The 26,131-nt window shown below is 43.5% G+C and overlaps 2 protein-coding genes and 4 long non-coding RNA genes across 6 annotated transcripts in view; 4 read left to right on the forward strand and 2 right to left on the reverse strand.

Moving 5' to 3' along the window:
- On the forward strand, window positions 1–398 carry LOC120027338. Its single transcript, XR_005473286.1, has 3 exons — window positions 1–37; window positions 163–212; window positions 333–398. It is a non-coding gene; the product is annotated as an uncharacterized LOC120027338 (long non-coding RNA).
- A 5,691-nt stretch (window positions 399–6,089) lies between these two features.
- Window positions 6,090–16,378, reverse strand: LOC120026772 (bone morphogenetic protein 8B-like). Its single transcript, XM_038971489.1, has 7 exons — window positions 15,808–16,378; window positions 12,408–12,600; window positions 11,855–12,003; window positions 11,406–11,600; window positions 11,143–11,222; window positions 10,843–10,953; window positions 6,090–6,239 (listed from the first exon to the last, which is right to left on the reverse strand). Exons 1-7 carry the CDS (start codon window positions 16,376–16,378, stop codon window positions 6,090–6,092), a joined length of 1,449 nt encoding a protein of 482 aa, XP_038827417.1.
- On the forward strand, window positions 7,517–8,111 carry LOC120027317. The gene is made up of 3 exons (XR_005473284.1): window positions 7,517–7,704; window positions 7,829–7,975; window positions 8,065–8,111. It is a non-coding gene; the product is annotated as an uncharacterized LOC120027317 (long non-coding RNA).
- Window positions 8,333–8,784, forward strand: LOC120027315. The gene is made up of 3 exons (XR_005473282.1): window positions 8,333–8,420; window positions 8,549–8,598; window positions 8,719–8,784. It is a non-coding gene; the product is annotated as an uncharacterized LOC120027315 (long non-coding RNA).
- Window positions 9,109–9,510, forward strand: LOC120027316. The gene is made up of 3 exons (XR_005473283.1): window positions 9,109–9,177; window positions 9,287–9,367; window positions 9,456–9,510. It is a non-coding gene; the product is annotated as an uncharacterized LOC120027316 (long non-coding RNA).
- Window positions 16,379–21,508: 5,130 nt separating the features above from the next.
- Window positions 21,509–26,131, reverse strand: part of LOC120026773 (microtubule-actin cross-linking factor 1-like) — a 144,532-nt gene continuing 139,909 nt past the window's right edge. Inside the window, exons 97-98 of the mRNA XM_038971490.1 lie at window positions 24,169–24,276; window positions 21,509–23,959 (exon numbers count right to left, since the gene is read on the reverse strand). Coding sequence (XP_038827418.1) covers window positions 23,715–23,959; window positions 24,169–24,276 — 353 coding nt within the window. The 3' untranslated portion in view covers window positions 21,509–23,714. The remainder of the gene's footprint in view (window positions 23,960–24,168; window positions 24,277–26,131) is intronic.

Here is a 26,131-nt window from a genome sequence, read left to right on the forward strand (position 1 = left end):
CACTGAGCCAGAGCCTGAGGGCCACAACTGCTATGAGGTCAGATGTTAGACACACAGCTACACATTCTATTGACTAGTAGCATTAAGATCCTTCCATTGACCCATTGTTTGTCATGTCATTGCATTGGTCACTGATGTTGAATGTTTGTTCTGTTGTTGTAGGGCTGGGAGGAGGACCTGCTGCCTGAGGAGAGGGAGGTTCCTCTGCTAAAGTGAGTTCCTCTAAATGTCTGTGTAGTCTGGGCTTGTCAGATGCTGAAGGATAGTGGTCACCATGCTGTTATCCCCATTGACTCTAATGGTTGACATGCTCCATTCCCTCCCTCCCACAGCCTCTACCTTACCACCAAGAGAGTGGAGGACATCGCCCTGAGGCTCGTCTCCCTGCGTCAGGCCTTCACTGTGAGTGGACCCACTTTTTTTTTTTTTTACTCTCTGTATCTTCTTGTTCTGTCTGTCTCTTAGAGGAAGTTGGGTGTCTCACCCTAACTCTTCCCTCTTCTCTAGACACTGCTTGGTTCCACCCTGAGCAGGAACCATCTGTTTGTGGCGGGAAAGGTCATAATGGGCGCACTGGTTCAGGCCCACCACATGGTAGCTCACTAACTCATTATTCATTCAAGGGAAAGAGAGCGTCCTCAGTGGGAAATGTGTTCTGTTCACTAACATCAATGCTCTTTGCTTGGTGATAGGACGAGGCCGAATTCATCCGTGCCTATAACGACTTTGTGGACTACCTGAGTGACCCCTCCAAGAAGATTGACATTGAGAGGGAGCTGGCTGAGGCAAAGGTGAGTTCATTAACTCTTTCATGTCTCACTTTGAGTTCTTCCACATGCATGTCTTTTATACATCACAGTATCTGATCTATTTGAAATCATTCCTGTTTTCTTGTCCTAGATCCATCATGTTAACCTGATAGATGTCCTCTTTGAACTGGTGATGTTTGGGATGATGACAGCTCAGAAGTCCCTGATGGTGGTAAGTAGCATCTCACTGGTAGATGTTTCGATGTCTCTCTCTTGGCAATTTCACTTCAATTTCTCTTCTCCTCCTCTGTTTCTTTTAGCACCCTGGTGGGTTCATGGAGCGTCTGTACGCTCTCCTGTACTCCTTCCTGCCTGCTGCTGCCAGCATTGAGCCAAAGGCTGAGAGATACCTGCTGCTGCTCAATGTAAGAGTCAAGAGTTTACTTCCTTATTCCTAGTTGACTTTTTCTTGATTAACAGGGTTTCAATGACGTTTTACAGGGAGTAACTCTCATTGTCTCTTTCCTCTTGATAAGCTAGTAACTCAGAGCCATTATCTATGTGTTGTGTGGTGTTCTCTTCAGGGTGGGCTGATGGCTCTGCTAGATGACATGTTTGGGCAGCAGCTGGCCTGGTACTCTAACCCAGTGTCTCTGGTCACTGAGCTCTCCAGACTCCTGGAGTACCACCTGGAGAACCTCATGGCCAGCATGTAGTCTTACTGCAGAGATCTGAAACGCCACTCTCTCTCTCTCTCTCTCTCTCTCTGTCCATCTTTCTCTCTCTCTCTCTGTCCATCTTTCTCTCTCCCTCTCTCTCTCTCTCTCTCTCTCTCTCTCAGGATTTGAAGTGGTTCGTTGAACTGTGATTAGTTAACACCCATTAAATTAATGTATTCTCTTGTTTTCTCTCCCCACAGGATTCTTGTGACACTTTGCCACCTAACAGGGATCTAGACACTAATGCACTACATTACTTTGCACTGAATTTTACATTTTTAAATAAAATAACTAGTAGTTCAAAAGCATTTGTCTCTGTCTTTTCATTTACTTTATGGCATTGTATTGTGATGTGTGGTACTGTACTGACTCTACAAGCTTTCGAAAGTGTTCTACAGGGATGCTGGCCCATGTTGACTCCAATGCTTCCCACAGTTGTGTCAAATTTGTTCAATGTCCTTTGGGTGGTTAAGAGTCTGCCATTGTAGACTTTTACTTTAAATTTTCCATATTTTCCATTAATGTCTGAGCCAATTACCGTCTTTCCCACTGAAACCAATGTTATCGTTCATGTGAGAGAGGGTGTAGTAGTGCATACTGACCACTAGTTGGATCATAGCGTGGTTGGTGGCGTTCATGCAGGAACCCAGAGGGTATAATAATGTTTACATCACTGTTTAGAGGACAATTTGTAAGAGACAGCTAGCTAGGCCTACGTTTTGAATTGTTGCATTATGTTTTAAGTGGGTTTCCACGCGGTAAGTGTAATGCAATACTTTTTTGTTAAAAACGTCAATCAATCAAATGTATTTATAAAGACCTTTTACGTCAGCCGACTTCATGCTGAAATCAATAGAATGGGGGTTAAATGTTTGTGGTGTAGCGCTGTTTGAAGTAACACTATTCACACTTGGAATAACCTATACACGGTTGGTTAGATGAACTTGTAGAGGAATTACATTTTTATCTTGGAATGTCAGGTGTTGATTTCGGTAGGAAACAGACCACTTTTTTGTTATTTAACTTCAAACGAATCACGTAGGATATCAACAGTGACAACGGTTGGCTGCTATTTAAGTGACAGTTTGACTGTATTGGTGTGTGGCCATCGACTTTTATAGAGAGACAGCGTTTAATTTTCTGTGCCATTTCATTAACTTATGTGGCATTTCTAAGTCCTGTATAACCCAGCGCTTGTGACAAAATCATCGGTACAAAACCAAAGATATTGATCTGTTTTAAGCAATCAATCATATGTCATCTTAAACTATACACTTTTATACTAGCATCAACAATCTGAGGTGAAATGGATGTGTAATTCCACAAGATTTTATGGGGTGAAAATGCAGGCTTGTGGGAAATTAGTGTAATATATAATTTACTATGGCAAAATAATTTAACATATACATTTAAGATGGTAGTATGTTGCCCACACACAAACTATTGCAACAATGACATCTCTTTCTCACTCATTTTACCATTTAGAGCAGGGGTGTCAAACTCATTCCACGGAGGGCCTAGTGTCTGCAGGTTTTTGGTTTTTCCTTTCAATAAAGCCCTAGACAACCAGGTGTGGGGAGTTCCTAACTAATTAGTGATGTTAATTCATCAATCAAGTACAAGGGAGGAGCGAAAACCCGCAGACACTCGGCCCCCCGTGGAATGAGTTTGACACCTGTGATTTAGAGCGTATGCTCTCAAACCCAATTTAACCGGGTGCTCTAGACTAGAGCCTCCATAGTCTGTACAGCAGCCTGAACGTTTGACATCCCTACCTTTTAGATTTCTCTTCGTGTCTAGACCATTGTACTGGCCTGTTATGTGGAGTAGTTTGATGCATCTTATTGCTTTGTTATCGTTTGTCACCAGTCAGTCTCAGCCAACAATTGTTGATATCCTCCATTCCTTAGTCATTTATGCAGCACTTTGAGCGCAAGCATCCCCAATGCCCCCAGAGCTGGATGATGTTGAGGCTTAAAAGACCAACACACACAATGGACCTACAGCTGGGTTAAGATGCTCTCATCATTCAGACTCCCACTATACATGTTAGAAGCAAACTCTTTCCCTATGCTAAAGTTGTATATTGTATTACTCAATATTGTGGATATGTTGTCACTCATCGCCTTTAATGTTGTGATTCACAGACACAGGATGACCACGATTAGAGCGCTGCAACTGGAACTAAATGGTGTCAAGAGACAAAATACTGAGACTCCTGGACACGTTGTAACAATTGTATTTTGCATTTGACCATTTCCAAGAAATGTCTAAATATATATAAAAGCATTCCTCTGCCTATTTGATCCATTCAGAAGGAAAGCAGTGAATACGTTTTGTGTGTGTGAGAGAATATGCATTCCGTCTATACAGATACCAGACTAATGCATACTTATAAGTATTTTCAAATGCATTTCCAACATACTGCAATGCTATGTAGCTGAAGAGTGGTGACACTGTCTAGGATAGGAGTGTCAATCAGTTTCTGGAGGTCTGTGTTCACTGGCATTTACTCTCACTTCTGCAATAAATATTCTAGTTTATTTTATTACAAATATAGCAGTACACAGTCCTCCATAAATATATTAACAATGACACATTCCTGTGTATTGGATCCTCTGTACATAGAAAAACGGCAAAAATGTTTTGATAATAAAAATTTGACATTTTCAATTGCTACTAAGGTGTACTGGTTACAGGTAGAACTAAAGAAATGCACAAACTTATAGTCCATATAGTTAGTGTTTTAATTTAACCATGTGTAGTACATCTAAAAGAGACAATGAGAAATTCATGGTTCAACAAGACAACATAGCCATCAAAAGGGTAGAAATTTAGCATTGTACTTATGTCACAGTACTTTACAGCTTTGATTGGATACATATAATATATGACAAAGGGTGATGTAATTATCTGAATTACTGTAGATTTGAATAGTTTAAGAGTGAAGTATGGTTATCCTTCTTTATGAAAGAGGCAATGGGTGTTATTCATATACCATTCTCACACTCAAAATCAATATATTATACTGAACAAATATATAAACGCCACATATTAGGTGTTGGTCCCATGTTTCATGAGCTGAAATAAAAGATCCCAGAAATGTTCCATATGTACAAAAAGCATATTTCTTTCAAATGTTGTGCACCAATTTGTTTACATCCCTGTTAGTGAGCATTTCTCCTTTGCCAAGATAATCCATCCACCTACTGACTGCAGGAATGGCCACCAGAGCTGTTGCAAGAGAATTTAATATTCCTTTCTCTACCATGTCGTTTTAGAGAATTTGGCTTTATATCCAACCGGCCTCACAACCGCAGACCACGTGTAACCACGCCAGCCCAGGACCTCCACATCCGGCTTCTTCACCTGCTGGATCGTCTGAGATCAGACACCCGGATAGCTGATGCAACTGTGGGATTGCACAACTGAAGAATTTCTGCACAAACTGTCAGAAACCGTCACAGGGAAGGCCATCTGCGTGCTTGTCATACTCACCAGGGTCTTGATCTTACTGCAGTTCGGCATCATAACTGACTTCAGTGGGCAGATGCTCACCTTCGATGGCTACTGGCACGCTGAAGAAGTGTGCTCTTCAAGGATGAATCCCGCGTCGCATGGGCGAGCGGTTTGCTGATATCAATGTTGTGAACAGAGTGCCCCATGGTGGCAGTGGGGTTATGGTATGGTTCAGCATAAGCTACGGACAACGAACACAATTGCATTTTATCGATGGCAATTTGAATGCACAGAGATACCGCTATGAGATCCTGAGGCCCATTGCTGTGCCAGTAATCCTCTGCCATCACCTCATATTTCAGCATGTTAATGCGCGGTCCCATTTCGCAAGGATCTGTACACAATTCCTGGGAGCTGAAAATGTCCCAATTCTTCCATGTCCTGCATACCCACAAGCATGTTTGGGATGCTCTGGATCGACGTGCACGACAGCATGTTCCACTTCCCGCAACTTTAAAAATACATTGAAGACGAGTGGGACAACATTCCACAGGCCTCAATCAACAGCCTGATCAACTATGCTAAGGAGATGTGGGCTCCCGAATGGCGCAGCGGTCTAAGTTACTGCATCTCAGTGCAAGAGGCGTCACTGCAGTCCCTGGTTGGAATCCAGGCTGCATGATATCCGGTCACGATTGGGAGTCCCATCGGGCGGCGCACAATTGGCCCAGCGTCGTCGGGTTTGGCCGGGGTAGGGCGACATTGTAAATAAGGATTTGTTCTTAACTGACTTGCCTAGTTAAATAACAAAAACTTATTAAATTAAATGTGTCCCGCTGCATGAGGCAAATGGTGGCCACACCAGATACTGACTGGTTTTCTGATCCACGCTTCTATCTTCATTTTAAAGTCATGTGAAATCCATAGATTAGGGCCTAAAGAACATATTTTAATTGACTGATTTCCTTATATGAACTATAACTCAGTAAAATCGTTGAAATTGTTGCATGTTGCATTTATATTTTTGTTCAGTGTAAATGCATATTGCCAGATTATTGCTGTCAACTGCTGGTTGCAAGGTATATTACCCTGTTTGTATCTTTTGGAACAATGGTAGTGAAGTTTATTAAAATGATGTAGAATAGATGGGCCACCACAGATGTCACAGGCATCCACAGGTCTTGACCACCATGTTGCGATGCTTCTTTAGGATCACATTGTTGTTGTCGTCGTAGAAGAGTACAGAGATGGGACTGAGCTTGGTGGGTGCGCAGCACGCTTTTGGAACCTCATCCGGCTTCAAAAGGTGAACCTACCATGAAAAAAGGTCAGACTGACTTATTCGTACATACACTTTGATATAATCAATGATAATATCCTGTTTATAAAAGAGATATGGATTATTATTATTCAGATGCTTCAGTGCTCTCCTACCTCAGTGGGCTGTGGCTTTACCCCCCTTGTCTGAATGTGGTCAATATGTTTTAACCCCGGGTTGTCTGTGCTCCACAAGACTTTATAGCCCACTGAGGCATAGCCTAGACTTTCAGAAGTTCAACAACAACTTCCATGAAACAAGCTAAAACATTTCAATAGGCCATTGACCTAGCCAGTGACTTAAAAAAACAACATTTGGTCTTTTTATTTTATATTATACACACACAACATAGGAAAGCCTCTGGTGACAAAATAGGGTCAATAGAATTAGAATGATGACCAGGAATTGTATAGGATTCTAATGGTAACCATAGAGTTCCAAACTCGTTTCTATGGCAACACAGCTGTCAATTTTTGTAAACAACAATTTTCAAATATATGTGTTGCCATGAGACATCTAACCGTTAGAACATATCGGCGTTCTATTGAACGTTTTCTGTTCGAAAACAAGAACAACTTCAATTTGCTGTTCAACAACAACAAACTTGACTGATTTGTGAGACCTGAGATTGAAACATCGACTGGAAAATGCCTGGGTGCTTTTCAAGATTGACGGAGAGAGTGCGAGGACGTCCGCAGCCTACTGCGTCGACAGGTTGTTCAAATTCATTTGTGGGTTGTTTTTGTGTTGTTTTTCCGTTTTGCAGGGTTCGCGATCGTCGGGAGGTGGACAGCGACAGCGACTTGGAAGAGGGTATGTGGAGTTTTAAACTTCTTATTTTACCACATTCAACATTGACAATGTAATTTGTGAAATGTTGTGTATTTCTGTAATCTTGACTTGCAAGCTAACGTTAACTTTAGTAATTGTTGCTAAGCGATGCACTTTTGCTAGTAGTACTAGCTAGCGTGCTACGTTTTACGTCCTAATAATTGTTTGTTTGTATTCCTTTTCCTCATTTTAGAATCAACTGTACTGGATGAGGTCCAGTTGGATGTGCCACCGCTGCCAGTTATCCTTCATGTCCAGGATGTTGCCATCATCCTTGAGGATGTGCCGACTATCCTTGAGGTACGCTTTTCAGAAAGTTTTTGGTTTTATGTTTGAAAAGTATCCCACATATTCATTCTTAAAATCTTTGTTGTCTGCTTTAGGAGGCCACTGGTAATTGGCAGCTGATACCGATTAGGTTCAGCCCCCTGTACTGTGGGCCTGTTGTGATCAGGGTAAGAGAACCACACAGAGTCACATCACCGTTACAATGTTTTCTGTTTCTAACCTGAATGTATTGTAATGTCACCCCCCTCTTGTGCAGAACAATGCCGGTCCGGTGGCTAAAGCTTGGAGAACTTTCCAGTTCATCAGCCCCATTATCACCTACATGCGTGGGGGATCCCAGGTATGTGTCTTTGTAACTACCTAGTCCTAATCTACATTGTCAGAGTCATGTGATCTTGATGGAAATGTGTTACAGCGATGGCTGATGTTGTTTTGTTGATGTTACTTGTTGTTTCTCTCCACAGCAGGTGGTGGTGAGGATGCACCATGTGAGTAGGGTTCGAGGCCTGGAGACTCAACTGGTGTGGGCCATCTCCAAGGAGACAGCCAGGCTTAGTCCAGAGGGCATCCCCTACTGTGCCACCAAGGTGCAGTCCGTCACTTGGATCCAGGTAAGATGTAAATACTACTGAAATAGTATTAGATTAGGCTTTTCTTCACTTATTCCATTTGGCCTTAACATGTCGTCTCTCTCTGTCAGTATGTGGCTGGCAGGGTGACCCAGTATGCATCTCACCTCCGCCACGAAACGTCTGTGGACGTGACGCTTGGCTGCTACCAGGTACATAAAGGTTTTCCTATGTATATAGAATACCAATTACTGTGCATTTTTCCATTAGATATGCTCTGTTTTCTAATAAGGTGTGTGTGTGGTAAACAGGTGTGTTGTGTGTGTTTTTGGAGCAGCAGACTGATGTCTCGGTGGTGTACGCCACTCTCCACATGGGGCTGGACGGGCTGCTCTCCTCCTCGGCGTGGTCGGAGGCTGCCTCCGTCTCTACGCCCACCAATCAGCAGTTCACTGAGCCAGAGCCTGAGGGCCACAACTGCTATGAGGTCAGATGTTAGACACACAGCTACACATTCTATTGACTAGTAGCATTAAGATCCTTCCATTGACCCATTGTTTGTCATGTCATTGCATTGGTCACTGATGTTGAATGTTTGTTCTGTTGTTGTAGTAGGGCTGGGAGGAGGACCTGCTGCCTGAGGAGAGGGAGGTTCCTCTGCTAAAGTGAGTTCCTCTAAATGTCTGTGTAGTCTGGGCTTGTCAGATGCTGAAGGATAGTGGTCACCATGCTGTTATCCCCATTGACTCTAATGGTTGACATGCTCCATTCCCTCCCTCCCACAGCCTCTACCTTACCACCAAGAGAGTGGAGGACATCGCCCTGAGGCTCGTCTCCCTGCGTCAGGCCTTCACTGTGAGTGGACCCACTTTTTTTTTTTTTTACTCTCTGTATCTTCTTGTTCTGTCTGTTTCTTAGAGGAAGATGGGTGTCTCACCCTAACTCTTCCCTCTTCTCTAGACACTGCTTGGTTCCACCCTGAGCAGGAACCATCTGTTTGTGGCGGGAAAGGTCATAATGGGCGCACTGGTTCAGGCCCACCACATGGTAGCTCACTAACTCATTATTCATTCAAGGGAAAGAGAGCGTCCTCAGTGGGAAATGTGTTCTGTTCACTAACATCAATGCTCTTTGATTGGTGATAGGACGAGGCCGAATTCATCCGTGCCTATAAGGACTTTGTGGACTACCTGAGTGACCCCTCCAAGAAGATTGACATTGAGAGGGAGCTGGCTGAGGCAAAGGTGAGTTCATTAACTCTTTCATGTCTCACTTTGAGTTCTTCCACATGCATGTCTTTTATACATCACAGTATCTGATCTATTTGAAATCATTCCTGTTTTCTTGTCCTAGATCCATCATGTTAACCTGATAGATGTCCTCTTTGAACTGGTGATGTTTGGGATGATGACAGCTCAGAAGTCCCTGATGGTGGTAAGTAGCATCTCACTGGTACATGTTTCGATGTCTCTCTCTTGGCAATTTCACTTCAATTTCTCTTCTCCTCCTCTGTTTCCTTTAGCACCCTGGTGGGTTCATGGAGCGTCTGTATGCTCTCCTGTACTCCTTCCTGCCTGCTGCTGCCAGCATTGAGCCAAAGGCTGAGAGATACCTGCTGCTGCTCAATGTAAGAGTCAAGAGTTTACTTCCTTATTCCTAGTTTACTTTTTCCTGATTAACAGGGTTTCAATGATGTTTTACAGGGAGTAACTCTCATTGTCTCTTTCCTCTTGGTAAGCTAGTAACTCAGAGCCATTATCTATGTGTTGTGTGGTGTTCTCTTCAGGGCGGGCTGATGGCTCTGCTAGATGACATGTTTGGGCAGCAGCTGGCCTGGTACTTTAACCCAGTGTCTCTGGTCACTGAGCTCTCCAGACTCCTGGAGTACCACCTGGAGAACCTCATGGCCAGCATGTAGTCTTACTGCAGAGATCTGAAACGCCACACTCTCTCTCTCTCTCTCAGGATTTGAGGACTTGAAGTGCTTCGTTGAACCGTGATTAGTTAACACCCATTAAATTAATGTATTCTCTTGTTTTCTCTCCCCACAGGATTCTTGTGACGCTTTGCCACCTAACAGCGATCTAGACACTAATGCACTACATTACTTTGCACGGAATTTTACATTTTAAATAAAATAACTAGTAGTTCAAAAGTTTTTGTCTCTGTCTTTTCATTTACTTGATTGTTTCATCACTATTTCCTCTTCCTGGAGTTATGAGGCTAATATTACATGAACAATTATGCTTTATTCTTTGCATATGGAAATAAACAACACAGTTTAGTTGATTTAAAGGTACTACAGGCCCACACTTTATGGCATTGTATTGTGATGTGTGATACTGTACTGACTCTACAAGCTGTTGAAAGTGTTCCACAGGGATGCTGGCCCATGTTGACTCCAATACTTCCCACAGTTGTGTCAAATTTGTTCAATGTCCTTTGGGTGGTGGACCATTCTTGATACACCTACTACCATACCCTGTTCAAAGGCACTTAAATACCCTGTTCAAAGTCACTTAAATCTTTTGTCTTGCCCATTCACCCTCTGAATGGCACACATACACAATCCACGTCTCAATTTTCTCAATGCTGAAACATCATTCTTTAACCTGTCTCCTCCCCTTCATCTACACTAGTTGAAGTGGGTTTAATAAGTGACATCAATAAAGGATCATAGTTTTACCTGGTCAGTCTGTCATTTAAAGAGCAGGCATATAGTATAAAGTCGACCATTTCAGTCTTGAATGTAACTTCTCACTATCTGTACTCTACTTTAAGACAGTTAACATGGGTATTTTACTTTCAATTTGCCATGTTTCCCATTAATGTCTGAGCCAATTACCGTCTTTCCCACTGAAACCAATGTTATCGTTCATGTGAGAGAGGGTGTAGTAGTGCATACTGACCACTAGTTGGATCATAGCGTGGTTGGTGGCGTTCATGCAGGACCCCAGAGGGTATAGGCATTCTCCATCACAGTAGAAGGCAGAGTAACCCGTAGGAGCCAGGACCCAGTCCTAATGGAGAGAATACCATAGAAATAGAATGACTAGAACAGACTATATTTCTATCAGAAATACATACACTACAATGCACGTACTACACAAATGCCTTGCTTCCCTAAAAACACTAATTGTGTGATAGAATGTTAGCTCATGATATTATCTATTCAGTAGAATGAGTAGTTCAGGGAGACAGAAGCTTACCTTCCAGCCTAGGTCACTAAAGCTCACATATAATTCATGTCTCTTACAAGCCTGACGCCCACTGTTGACGTGGCTGTGATCTGAAAGGGACCAAACAATATGTTTTGAGACAGGACAGACTGTAAAGCACACTTTGGATGCATTGGATTTACAATAAAGACACAATTAAATGTAAACACAACTTAATTAATTTAGTAATTTGGATTAACTATGCCTTTAAACAAGCTTCACAACAAGACCTAAAACCAGTGTTGTCCCCTGACCTTGTAGGACCTCACCATGTATACTGGGCAGGGGCAGGTCATATTTGGGCTTCCTCTTGCGGGGGTTGGGTTTCAGGGCGCGTGGGGGGCGACAGGGGACCTGGCTGGCTCTGAAGAAGGTCACCATGAAGGGCTGTTTGGAGCGGGGGCCCCTTCGACCCACCAAGCCTACCCACCCAGCTGACAAGGACCGGTCTGATGGAGAGAAAACAATGTGTGTGTGAGATATAACCATGAGGTAAACCAAAACAGCATATCTCCATTTCTATGTATTTACTAAACAATAACACATACTATGTTACTTCACAGGTACTGCTGTCGTATTCTGAGTTAACTTGCCTCTTTATTCAAAGGCATAATAATCAAGAAATCAATTTTGTGGGAAATAACCTTCCCATCTGCAGAGCATTTCCTGACCCTGACCATAGTATTAACTCTATGAGGCTCACCCTCCTCTGTCTCCACATAGAGACGAATGCCCAGGTTGCTGCGGGGGTGCAGGAGCCAACGGTTGCTGGCAGAGGTCACGTCAAAAGCCAGCCAGCCCTCCTGCCCCGCGGGCACTGACTGAATGTCCAGCAGCACCAGCTCTGGCTCTCTGAGGAAAGTAGAGGAGTGGCATGAGATAACCTCTGGAGAGATACACAAAGCATGTTGTATGGCCATGCAGTAGAGACAAACAAACAGAGAGACAGCCACTGAGCTTCAGCTCTTGTACAAGACGTCCTCGCAAGCCACAACGTGGCCAAATGAGTTCTATTGCCAGGAGCTGTTTGAGGTCAAGTTGAATTGCAATTCTTTTTAAACATTGCATTTTGCCGCAGCAACAAACCATGGTGTATAGAGAGAACACAAGAGTATTCAACGAGAGCGAGGGGAATATAAAAGGGATTATTTGATATCCTTGATCCTTTTTTTCATGCAAAAACCAAACCCGATCCTATAAACATGTCAGGGAGAGAGCGTTAAATAGACATATTATGTTGATCTAGTGGCAGGAACCTGTGTTTGTTCTCCCGTTGGATCTCGTAGACAGAGATGTGCAGGGTGCGGTTGGCCCTCTGGCCCATGGTCAGGGTCTTGTAAATGCGGAACTCTGCAGCCGTGACTGTCTCCCCCTGGGGGAGGGGCGTCAGGTCAAAACGGAACTCCTTCCAGTACGGCCGTGGCTGCAGCAGGTCCCGCTCCTGCTCCACTGAGGGAGAGGAGGAGAGAGGAAGGTCGATGTAAGGCCACTGACATTTTCACATGTAAACAGCACAACACCTCATATTCACTTCTACACTACTTCCACTCCAGTCAACAAGCCCTCAAAAGACTAATACAAACACAGAGATATTCTCATTGTATGATGCAGACATTCCCACATGACACAAGAAGGACAGAAGAGGACAAGGGCAGGGGGGAGGCGAAAGAGCAATACATCTAATATGTAAGTGTGTGAATGAGAAGACCGAGGGAAAGAGAAGAGCACCAGAAGTGGGAAGGTGTGGAGGGAGATGGGAGGATTGGAAGGCGAGCGACTGAGTCATTGGAAATAGGGGGAACGAGAGGAGCGGAGCAGACGTGTGGCGCGAGGTGAGCAGGCGAGGCCAAGTGAAGGAGGACTGGATAGCGATAATATAGAGAGGGGAGAGAAAGAGGCAATAGGGAAAGACTGAGAAATAAAAGGATGGACACGCAAACGCTGGTCACTCACCACAGCCGCAGTGTCTCAAGCGAGACTACGTACATGAACACACACATACTTGAAGACACGCTATGCTCTCACACGCACTCTCTATCTCTCTCTCACACACACACACACACGTCCTCCACAGGGAGCCCTGCAAAGCAGAGTAACAACCCTGGTCGGTCTCTGTAGTATACAGTAATTAGAGACACTAAGGGCCTTCAACAGCAGCTGCTCAACACACACACCACTAACTACAGGTTGGGCTGTATTTTTAGAGCGGCCTTCTGCAGTATTCTGAGGCCGTTTCTCCGTTTCTGTGTGTGTGTCAGTGGGGCCTGTAATTCCTTACAGCTGTGTCCCCTACGCACGGTCTTGAGCGGGTTGCATGGCCTTGACTGGTTCGGATTGATAGGGTGTGTGTGTGATGGGTGATTCCAATTGACAGGGGCTATAATTGAGAAACTCTCTAGATTAGTTAAATGGCTTTAAAATGGTGGTTCAAGGCATCACACCAGACATTGTCAAAATAAGATCAAATGAAACATTAACTGAAAGGCATGTACAGTGCCTTGCAAAAGTATTCATCTCCCTTGGCATTTTCCTATTTTGTTGCATTACAACCTGTAATTGAAATAGATTTTTATTTGGATTTCAGGTAATGGACATACACAAAATAGTCCAAATTGGTGAAGTGAAATGAAAAAAATTACTTGTTTCAAAAAATAATTATATATATATATATTTTTTAAAGGGAAAAGTGGTGCGTGCTTATGTATTCACCCTCTTCGCTATGAAGCTCCTAAATAAGATCTGGTGCAACCAATTACCTTCAGAAGTCACATAATAAAGTCCACCTGTGTACAATCTAAGTGTCACATGGTCTGTCACATGATCTCAGTATATATACGCTTGTTCTGAAAGGCCCCAGATTCTGCAACACCACCAAGCAAGCGGCAGGATCTCTCCAAACAGGTCAGGGACAAAGTTGTGGAGAAGTACAGATCAGGGTTGGGTTATAAAAAAAATTGAAACTTTGAACATCCCACGGAGCAATATTAAATCCATTATTAAAAATTTAAAAAATATGGCACCACAACAAACCTGCCAAGAGTGGGCCGCCCACCAAAACTCACGGACCAGGCAAGGAGGGCATTAATCAGAGAGGCAAAGATAACCCTGAAGGAGTTGCAAAGCTCCACAGCAGAGATTGGAGCATCTGTCCATAGTACCACTTTAAGCCGTACACTCCACAAAGCTGGGCTATACGGAAGAGTGGCCAGAAAAAGCCATTGCTTAAAGAAACTCTGGTCAGATGAGACTAAAATTGAGCTTTTTGGTCATCAAGGAAAACGCTATGTCTGGTGCAAACCCAGCACTTCTCATCACCCCGAGAACACCATCCCCACAATGAAGTATGGCAGTGGCAGCATCATGCTGTGGGGATGTTTATCATTGGCAGGGACTGGGAAACTGGTCAGAATTGAAGGAATGATGGATGGCGCTAAATACAGGGAAATTCTTGAGCGAAACCTGTTTCAGTCTTCAAGAGATTTGAGACTGGGACAGAGGTTCACCTTCCAGCAGGACAATGACCCTAAGCCTACTGCTAAAGCAACACTCGAGTGGTTAAAGGGGAAACATTTAAATGTCTTGGAATGGCCTAGTCAAAGCCCAGACCTCAATCCAATTGAGAATCTGTGGTTTGACTTAACGATTACTATACCAGTGGAACCCATCCAATTTGACGGAGCTGGAGCAGTTTTCCCTTGAAGAATGGGCAAAAAGCCCAGTGGCTAGATGTGCCAAGCTTATAGAGACAAACCCCAAGAGACTTGCAGCTGTAATTGCTGCAAAAGGTGGCTCTACAAAGTATTGACTTTGGGGGAGTGAATAGTTCTACACGCTTAAGTTTTTCATTTATTTTGTCTTATTTCTTGTTTGTTTCACAAGAAAAAATATTTTTGCATCTTCAAAGTGGTAGGCATGTTGTGTAAATCAAATGATACAAACCCCCCAAAAATCAATTTTAATTCTAGGTTGTAAGGCAACAAAATAGGAAAAATGCCAAAGGGGTGAATACTTTCACAAGCCACTGTAATTACACAAATATATAACAAAAACAGTCATATATGGTGCAGTAATAAACATTAATATGTACGTCCAAATACTGTAGAAATACGAAGAGAAACTAGCATATTAAGTGTTCAAGCAATACGGAAAATGTCTATAAAAGTAGTGAAGAGAAATAACATGAAATCACGTTTCCCCACGGTAACAAGGTTTCTGATCTCATTCCAGGAGAGATAGCAGAAGGAAACAATTGGGAAAAGGATGTTTAATTTTTATGCCATTTCAGATAAGCATCAGTTGGTCTACTGTCTGGGCTGGTGCAGCACAGGAAAAGTATCTCATGTGATAACAAGTCTGTCCCTGAGAGGTGAACTGGTTCAACACTGCATAAGGTTGCCAGGTGGGCGTAGTTTCTCATTGAAAATTCGAGCTAGATGACCTTTTTCAGTTACATTGGCTCTTTGCAAGACATGTAAAAGATCACAGGAGAAGTTTTGGGCCAGATCAGGCCCTGGGGCCTCTATTTTGAAATAACTACTGGGAGACCATTGGCTGAACAAAAAAAAACTCCCAACTAATTGGATAACGAGACAAAGTAATAACCAATTAAAACACAGAAATGTAAAATTACAGGTGTATCAACGGTCAGTAGCTCACCCAGATTAACGAAGCTCATGACCGTATCGGCCTCGCTGACCACCGTCCCCAGCGGCGGCGTGTGTGTGCTGAGAGTGGGCAGTGCGGCATGGCTGACGTGGCCCGTCAACCCGTCCAGACTGCCGAACCCCAGTCCCCCTACCTCATTCCCTATTCCATTTCCCTCATCCCCCTCGGCCGACACAGCATGGTACAGGTCCAGCATGAAGAGGGGGGCTGAGGAGGGCGGTCGGAGGGGAGGATGGGGTCTGGGCCGACCCGGTAGACCCAGGATGGACAGGATCTCCCTCTGCATCTCTTTCTTCTCTCGGCTGCTGAGGCGGCGGAAGCTGGAGTGGACGACTCCTTGGGCCTGGTGGCCCCAGAGACAGAGCAGCAAGGGGACGAGGATGAGAGCCACAGGGAAGAGCGGGAGTTGGAGAGGGTGTCTGTAGGTGCTGTTGTTGTTGTCACGGATGCGTCTTTTTCCTGTGCATGGGCAGGCGTGGGTGTAGATGTACGTTCTGGAGGCGTCTGGTCTGTCCAAGCGCTCTGTGGTTTGAGAGAGATCTTTCAAGGTGTCCGCTGACATAGTGGAAGAAGCTCTACCCGGGCGCTTATATATTTTCTTTATTTCTAACTTACAAGTCTTCGGTTGGTCTATGTTCTCTTGACCTTCAATCCCCAAAAGAGCAGATAGTACTCTGCAACGCACACCAGGGTCTCAGAAAATGTGCATGTCCCGTCTGTCTGTGTATGCCAAACTGTCTTACAAGTATCCGTCACTAACAAAATGCACCTCTGATTTGTGACGGGAGCTGTTTAGATCAACGGTAGACACAGAGATGTTTACTTTCTTTAATTCCTTCTGTTTATCTCCCCTCTTCTCCCTTCCTCTGCCCTTTCTACTACTTTAATGTCCCAACCACTGCTCGTCTTTTCTCTTCGACCACACAGAAAACAAAAATGAAAGCAAGGGTATAATTACAACTTTTTTAATGTTCTGATGAAAAACAAACGACGTTGGTCTTAGAAATGTACATTTGAAGGAGGTTGAAAGTGGTTAAGTTAAAGGGCAGGATTGGTAGTCATTGGAATTTGAGAAGAGAACCAAATAATCAGACCTGTTTTCAGTCTAATCTGTCTTCAGAAGGATGAGGAAAAAAACACCACACCTGCCGTGCTTCAAAGTCGGCTGGCAAACAACAACCTGATCCCACGCAAGGAACCAGATCCTCAGTGGAAAAATGATCTGCAGTCCACCTCTCAATCTTTCATTCTTTAATCCACAATTCCGGGGTACTTTTTATCCATCAAACATTCTTTGTTTGTTTGTTTAGCCCACTTGTGTCAAACTCCAGATGTTTCCAGATGTCTTCCTCAAACTTTGTGTAGCTCCTACTTAAAATCCTTGGCACGTTGAGCAATTTGTCTTCTATTCCTTGCTTTTGTATTATCCTTTCGTATTCCCCCCCAAAAATCCCCTAAACCACCTGTTTCAAGTGGAGAACAATGCCAGTATGCCTGTCAGCGTACTGTAATGTGCCCTTTGAGAGTTTACCTCATGTAAGGGCGCTTCAATAGTGCTTGAGTTGTCCATCACCAAGAGGGAGTGTCCCATACAGCCTCCTCCCTTCTCTCTCCCCCCACATCCTCTCCCAACTCTCTTCCTCCCTTTTTGGTTTTCTAAAATCTCCCTCCCCTTTATCTTCTCATGATCACTTACTTTCATGGGAAAATATCATGGAATCCCTTCAGTGTGATGAAAAATACACACACTGAATATATTTGATGAGATTTAAGAAGAAAAAATATATATCTCTAAACTTGGTTTACTGGACACGCTATCCCAACACTAACATTCAAGCATCGGGCGAACCTCTGACATGGCAGCGGAGTGTTTTAGCTGTGGTTTGGAATCCTGGGGAACCACAAGGAGTGAATGACCTGCCAAAACCTGCCAGAAGAACACATTGATTAGCAATTGTACCGTATCTTTAAACCGAATACTAAAAACATAAAAAGGTAGACTGCTGTAGCTTAAGGTGTACTGTCAAAACATGTACCCCATGAAATGTTGTTTAAGGTATTTTATACGTTTTCATTTCCTGTTAAACAGATTGCGAGTTGTCTTTACCACATTCCAGTTTGACTGCAATACTGTGTGTGGTGTGCTAGCAAGGCATTTGAGGGAAGAAATGACAACAAATTCAAATATAGTAGTGAGGGTCAGCTCCATGCCAGCTTGTGTATGTTGGACTTCAAAGCACCCTGGGACTTGCGGCCACTTTGAACGGCACGAATACTAACTGACCAAACCAAACCGACCAACATTTTTTCTTAAGCCAGGGAGTCAGAAGTGCCATGAATGAGTATTTTCTGTGGTATTTTTGTTTTTCTTTCTCCGGTGTTGAGGGATTTTAGGGCCGGAGAGAGGGATGAAGGGATGGCAAGGATGAGAGAATGATAAGAGGGAGTCCGTCAGTTTGTCGTCGGAGTGAGGATAGGTAGTGAGGACAGACGGGAGGATAGATGAGGATGTGGGAAGGGTTTGGAAAGGGCCATGTAAACACAGAAATACCGCTGCCCACCATAACAAAACCAAGGTGATTCTCCCACTCAAGCACGCACACAGACACCAAGCAACTCAAGTCTTACACTTAGCTACTGCGGAAGCAGAGAACGAGATAGACCTGAGCTACGTCTCTCACAATATAGAATAAGCAGTAGAGAAACACACCCATCCATGACCACAGAGACCACCCTCCCTCTCTTGAAGATCCTACTACAGGGTGTGTCCTTATCTCTGGAGAGGATAATTGTACCCTAACCTAATTACCAAGCCATTTCCGGTGTGCAGAGAGACCTTGTGGTCTATACTCTCTTCCAGACACACACGTAGGCATGGAGACACGGCCGCAAGCACGCGCATGGAAACATGTACACAGTGCCTTCAGAAAGTATTCACACCCCTAGACTTTTTCCACAATTTGTGTTACAAAGTGGGATTAAAATGGATCTAAACAAGGTCTAAACAAAATAGTCTGATGTCAAAGTGGAAACACAAACATATCTTGATTACATAAGGATTCAACCCCGAGTCAATACATGTTGTAATCACCTTTGCAGAGCGATTACAGCTGTGAGTCTTTCTGGGTAAGTCTAAGAGCTTTTCACACCTGGATTGTACAATATTTGCACAATAGTCTTTTAAAAATTCTTTAAGCTCTGTCAAGTTGGTTGTTGATCCTTGCTAGACCGCCATTTTCAAGTCTTGCCATAGATGTTCCAACCAATTTAAGTCAAAGCCGCAACTAGACCACTCAGGAACATTCAATGACGTCTTGGTAAGCAACTGCAGTGTATATTTGGCCTTGTGTTTGAGGTTATTGTCCCGCTGAAAGTTGAATTTGTCTCCCAGTGTCTGTTGGAAAGCAGACTGAACCAGGTTTTCCTCTATTCCGTTTCTTTTTATCCTAAAAAACATCCTAGTCCTTGCCGATGACAAGCATATCCATAACATGATGCAGCCACCATCATGCTTGAAAATATGAAGAGTGGTACTCAGTGATGTGTTGGATTTATCCCAAACATAACGCTTTGTATTCAGGACATACACTGAGTGTACAAAACATGAAGGACACCTGCTCTTTCCATGATATAAGACTGACCAGGTGACCAGCCTTGTTCACATTGCAGACCTTAATGCTCCAATCAGTTTGGTTTTTCAAATTCGTTTTGGAATACTGACTGTCCAAACAGAAAGTTACAAGTGACCAAATCGGGTGCGTGTGTGTTCAGACAGCAGTAATTTGCTGACATGGCTATGCTAGTTGTCAAAGTAACGACGGGTGTGTGTGTGCAGTGGTGTAGGCTGATTGCTGTTGGTGCTCGTGGTTCCTATCATTCAGAAGTTATGTAACAAGCTAAGGTCCGGTCATGGACATTTCCCAGTTGCTTTGAATGTTCTAAATCATAGTGTAAGAACACCTTTAAAGCCTCAAAGGATAAGATGATATAACTTTCAAAACAAGTCCTTTTTGGCAAGCCACTGCAGTCAACTAGCTAGCCACCACAGTCAACTAGCTAGCCACCGCAGTCAACTAGCTAGCTACCGCAGTCAACTAGCTAGCCATCGCAGTCAACTAGCTAGCCAACGCAGTCAACTAGCTAGCCAGGTAGCTGTTTAGCTTTCTAGCACATTCCCTCATTTGTTTGTAAACAATTAACAGTCAGGACAAATAAATCAGATGACCAATCAAGTCGCATTGCCAGGAATCTGATTTGTTTCTGACTTCAAACCACCTACGAAGATGGTTTTAAATGTGGCTTGAAATATCCGATTCCATTTGATTTTTGGCTGTTCAAACTGCAGGAAAAAGAACAGATTCCAATCGGATACGCAACAAAAATTGGATTTCAGTCACTTCAAACTGCCAATGTGAACAAGGCTTTTTTAATGTAAATTGTTAAATCCACTCCAATCAGTGTAGAGCATGGTTCTCCAACCCCCTTCCTTTAGAGCTACCGTCCGGTAGGTTTTTGCTCCAACCCTAATCTTGCACACCTGATTCTAATAATTACCTGGTTGATAAACTAATTCATGGAAGTTTCAACTGGGGTTGGAGCGAAAACCTACAGGAGGGTAGCACTCCAGGAATAGGGTTGGAGAGCCCTGGTGTAGATGAAGGGGAGGAGACAGGTTAAATAAGGACTTTTAAGCCTGGAGACAATTGAGTGTGTGCTATTCAGAAGGTGAATGGACAAGACAAAATATTTAAGTGCCTTTGAATGGGGTATGGTAGTAGGCGCCAGGCACAGCGGTTTGTGTCAAGAACTGCAACACTGCTGGGTTTTCACACTCAACAGTTTCCCACGTGTATCAAGAATAGTCCACCACCCAAAGGACATCCAGCCAACATGACACAAGTGTGGGAGGCATTGGAGTCAACATCCCTGTGTTGGGGGGGTGCAACTCAATATTAGGACAGTGTTCTTAAATGTTTTGTACACTTAGTGTAAAGTTAAACAGGATGCATGTTTTGAAATATTCTGTACAGGCTTCCTTCTTTTCACTCTGTCATTTAGGTTAGTATTGTGGAGTAACTACAATGTTGTTGATCCATCCTCAGTTTTCTCCTATCACAGCTATTAAACTATGTTTTAAATTCACCATTGGTGAAATCCCTGAGCGGTTTCCTTTCTCTCCGGCAACTGAGTTAGGAAGGACACCTGTATCTTTGTAGTGACTGGGTTTATTGATACACTATCCAACGTGTAATTAATTACTTCACCATGCTCAAAGGGATATTCAAAGTATGCTTTTCTTATTTTTACCCTACAAATCAGTGCCCTTCTTTGCTGGCATTGGAAAACATCCCTGGTGTTTGTGGTTGAATGTTTGAAATTCACTGCTCGACTGAGGGACATTAAAGATAATTGTATGTGTGGGGTACAGAGACGAGTCATTCAAAAATCATGTTCAACACTATTATTGCACACAGAATGAGTCCATGCAACTTATTATGTGACTTGTTTAGGCACATTTTTACTCCTGAACTTGCTTAGGCTTGTAAGAAAGGGGTTGAATACTTATTGACTGAAGACACTTCAGCTTTTCATTTGTAAACATTTCTAAAAACATAATTCCACTTTGACATTATGGGTATTGTGTGTAGGCCAGTGACACAAAATCAAAATTTAGAAAAAAGTCAAGGGGTGTGAATACTTTCTGAAGGCACTGTACGTAAACACACTTTTGCCCCCGAATGAAATAAAAAAAATCAATACAATGACAAATGACATTTTTTTTTACTGCAAGCATATTTTTAATACAAAAAGAGAACAAAAATGGTTTATAATCTTAGCTTTTTTATTTTACACAATTGACTTCTAACCCCCCCCTCACACCGACATATTTTCTCTTCATCACAGAGAATAACACCGCATCAAAAGGTGGGTTCCTCGTCGGCGTCCCCGGATCCCCGCCCCCAAAGAGACAATAAATAAATAAAATCACCTCAAGATGACATTTGCGTTCATTAAGTTTTCATATACTTTAGCTCTCACATTAAGAAATAGGGGAGCACATTTGCAGCCATCAAAGACATGACAATTCAAACGCCTGTAAGGAGGGACACTGGGGGTTCGGTTCCCTGTCATCCATATTTGTAGTTCTTTTGTCAACACAATAAAGGCAACCCCCTTTGGTCATGTTCAGGGAGTTGTAGTCATTAGCAAAAAAGGCTGCCATGGAAATCAAGTCAGCTTCCTAGTTGAGTAAAGTTAAGAAGTAATAACATACAACGTTGAAGAGAGGAGCAGACATTTTCCTTGGTACAGAAGATCATGATTTCATTATATTAATACTAATCATTCTCCAAGGTGATGATACGGAACTGAAAAAAATAAAAAAATGTTTTCTTAAACTACAAAAGCAAAACTAAAAACAAATACAACAGGATTATAAATGAACCAGAATGAAAGACATTCACAAATGAAATCTTTGCATACGGTGACGCAAGTCGATGACCTTTGATTCCTGTAACACGGTGAAGACGACACACGTATACAAAGATGTGTGTTTGCGGCTATGGGGTTTCCAGCGGCAACGTAGGGGGAGGGGCAATGTGGAATTACAGCGATACACCGTCAGTGTGTGCTGGTCTTCAATCTCTAATCGTAGAATTATAGTCGCTTAAATTGTGTGTCCTTACAATCCACTACATTGTTTCACACTGTCATGTTTTTGCTGTTAGTGGGGTCCCACCAAGAAATAGTGCTTTTCTTCTCAGACACACAGGTTTCATACAGTATTATAGGACAACATGAGAAACCCTCCATTCCATCAAACACACACTCACACCTTTAAACACACTTCCAATGTTGCAGTGGTTTGTGAAGACATTGCAGTGTGTTTCCCGCCACTTCCACGGTCTCCTGGGCTTGAGGTTTAGGCAGTTAGCTCAGTGCAGGAAGTGGTCAGAGTGGCGCCGCCCAGACACTGAACAGTAGATTCACGCTAGTCTAGATGTTCCCGACCCACAGACATGCTGAAGTGTCATTCCGCTTCACTTCCCAGTCCAGGGGAGGAAAAAAAAACAAGACAGCAATCATTGCATATTTTCAGTTGAACTCATGGTGAGAGAAAAAAAATGTCCACAATACCCACAATCCAGTTCTTTTGAATGCCATTCTCCAGGAAGTTCTGAGTCATTTAATCTCTCCCCTCAATGTGTGTGTGTGTACTTCAGTTCTGTGCGTGTCAGTGTGTACATACACAAAGTAGTTACAAGGCTCTACCTAACGTTCTCTGGAACTCGGGTTAGGTAAAAGGACAGAAATGTGTAACACTGTAAGGCAGCATTATGTTGGTTGGTTGTCGGTTCAAATTGCTGTGGCTTTCTCTACAACAGTCTAGCACAATCCCGTTACGAGACAGAGCACACAGGAGACTGGAAGGCAAACTGGGATCTGGGTTTTAAAAGGGGAAAGTTCTGTTCCGTCTAAGTGCACGAACCCGACACCCCCAGTGAGTTTTTTTTCCCGAGTGTGTGAACGAGGGAGGAAAAGAGAGATATCTTCCCCTATCTATCCCTCTCTCTCCCTGCCCTTCATACAGTAGTCTTGGTGCATGAATCCCATGCAAGCCCTATGGATGGACGTTTGGATCAAATGTGACACCCAATATGGCCGCCAGTAGTCTGTTCACTATAGAGCGTCTCTTTGAAAAGGAGATGGTGCGTTCTACTTGATCTAATTCTATAGTCTGGACATCTTCCCTATTTCAACATGGCTGGTGTTTTGGGGGGCTGGGGAAGCCCTTGGAGTCAAACCAGCCCGATAGTTAGATGTATGACACTGTTATGTTGACGACTCTATGGTTGGCTGTATGACATTTTTATGACGTCTTTTTGACATCTCCTTCACTATTTCTTCCCAGAAGCGGGTGTCTTGGGGCTTGGGGCCTTCTTGGAGATGGTAGGGATCTTGGAGGGCTTGGCCGCTCCTGGGCGCCGGGGGGTGTCCGAGGCGTCCGAGCAGGCCGAGCGAGTCTCCAGGAGCTCAGAGGCATCCGAAGCGTCACTGCCCCGCCGGCTACTTGCCCTGCTGCCCGCTCGGCTGCCCGCCCTGCTGACCGGACCACTGGCACCCGATGGGGTACGCTTGGGGTCTGAGAAGAGAAGAAGAGAGAGGGAGGAAACAGGGAGGAAGGAGGAGGTTAAGTGTAGGTAATGAGGGATAGAAAGAGAAGAATAGAGCAAAAATAATATATATTTAGTCTCATTTTAATTATGGGAATCATATGTTCCAAGAGAACAAAAATAGAGGACTGAAAATAGGAATCAAAACTGGTATGAAAAATCTGGACTTTGTTCTTACCGGTACGTCCAGGTTTAGTAGAAATGGGTGTAGCTCCTCCATTCTCTCCAGTCAGAGACCCTCGGCTGGAGTGGAAGGTGGGCCTCTTCAGCTTGGACCCCGACGCTGCTCCCTATATATATATCAGACACAGGGAATGTCAGGCAGTGGCAAACTGTGGCACTGAATACATTAAAAAAGGTCCAATGCAGCTGTTTTTATCTCAATATATAAATATTTCTGGGTAACAATTAAGTACCTTACTGTGATTGTTTTCAATGAAAATGGTCAAAAAGAAACAAAAAGAGCCTCTTGGCAAAGAGTACTTTCTCAGCTAGTATTTTGCTAGGACTGTCTGGGAATGGGGAGGGATAACTGAAAAATGAGCTGTTATTGGCATAGAGGTTTGGAACTCTTATTGGTCTAACTCATTTACCGCATGGAGCTGTCGCCATGGAAGGCCAAAACAGGCAGTCTTTTCAAACAACTCTTACACTAAAAGGGCATCATCATAATTTTCACAATTTAACAGTTTTCCAACCACAGTGTGGAAATATATATAAAACACAGGAAATCACATTTTTGACTGCACTGGGCCTTTAAAAAGGTAGACTCTACAACATGACATCATCATACACAACAGGACGTCTTCCTCATTACACACATCAACCAAACAGAGTAGAAATCTGCCAAAGCTGCCACACTATTGGCTCGTCCCAATTTGAGTCTTGAGGCATGTCGACATTTGGAAGTCAATAGTGAATTCGAATGTTGTTGATGTTCGTAAGCAGGATGTTGCCCTGTTGTGTATGATGATGTCATTTTGCTGCATCTACCTTTGACTAAAGGAGCTGGTACTGGTGTCAAGCACCATCCCATACTAGCATAATACAACAGAGACACCATTTGCAAAATGATCATCAGTCTCCCAAACTAAATCCCTAGAACCACCAGTTCAACACAACGTATATAGAGTTAGCTAATAACGATTAATTTCTCGCTACTTCTCCTTTAAGAGAACATTCCTTTGAATCTATTCCTATTGACCTACCACCAGCCACTTCCTGCAGGGGGCTAAAATATTGTGACAATGCACCGAATGATAATTTAGACTGGATATTGAGCAAAAACATGAAAACAAGATATGATGCAAATATATTCAGTCTAAAGGCTGAATTTCAATGTCACCTATATCCTCATGGTCCCATTGCACAGTGTGCACTACGCAGTGTGTATGGCCACCCGTGAGTGAGTGGTTGTGTGTGTGCGTTAGTGCGTTATTAGTTCACTGGGGCTTGGGAGGGGTGGCGGGAGGAGTCAGTGTGTTACCTCATGCCCAGGGGTGGTGTGGTCGTGGTCTGGGCAGGACTGGCACTTGGTTGGTGTTGGAGTTTTACTGTGTGCCAGCCAGGGCTTGGCATAGCCACGCGAGTTTGAGGACTGGCATCAGCAAAGGGAAGGAGGGAGGGAAGAAGGCAGCCAAGGGGAATACAAAAAAAAGGAGGAGAAGCAGGAAAGTAGAGCAAAGGAAAATAGGGAAAGGGAGAAAGGGGAAGGAGGGGAGGCAGGTAGTGTAGGGCAGTGTGTTTTTGGTGCGACAGCGGATGGATTTAAAAACGCACAACAAAAAACAGTGGAGGGAGTACATTTTTCAAGCGAGGTTAGCAGGGGGTGGATGGAGGGATTTAGGAGACAAAAGAAAAATACAAAAACAAAGAACAAATAAAAATCTCACAGTTAAGGACGTAGGTGATCGCTGTTGACATGCAGAAACAGGGGAATTCCCATTTCAACACAGACACACATACACGATACAAAAATCACACGACTAACAGAGACTACACAACCAATGATCAGTGACCACAAAACAGATGATTATGGGTATTCTGGTAATATAGCTTCATGCTTTGTCCTCCAAGACTGGCTGCATCTTGGCTGGACTGCTACACTAATTAGAGTTGAATATATATGCTTATATACACAG

This window comes from Salvelinus namaycush, chromosome 32 (genome assembly GCF_016432855.1).
Source record: "Salvelinus namaycush isolate Seneca chromosome 32, SaNama_1.0, whole genome shotgun sequence".
Classification (NCBI taxonomy): Eukaryota; Metazoa; Chordata; class Actinopteri; order Salmoniformes; family Salmonidae; genus Salvelinus; species Salvelinus namaycush.

Bases quoted from the DNA above. Each gene is read 5' to 3' on its own strand.
- LOC120026772 (XM_038971489.1), bottom strand. From the start codon at position 16,378: ATGTCAGCGGACACCTTGAAAGATCTCTCTCAAACCACAGAGCGCTTG. The intron at 12,601-15,807 runs GTGAGCTACTGA...CCTCTCCCTCAG, and splicing joins CATGAGCTTCGTTAATCTGG to TGGAGCAGGAGCGGGACCTG. The intron at 11,223-11,405 runs GTCAGGGGACAA...GGTCCCTTTCAG, and splicing joins ACATGGTGAGGTCCTACAAG to ATCACAGCCACGTCAACAGT.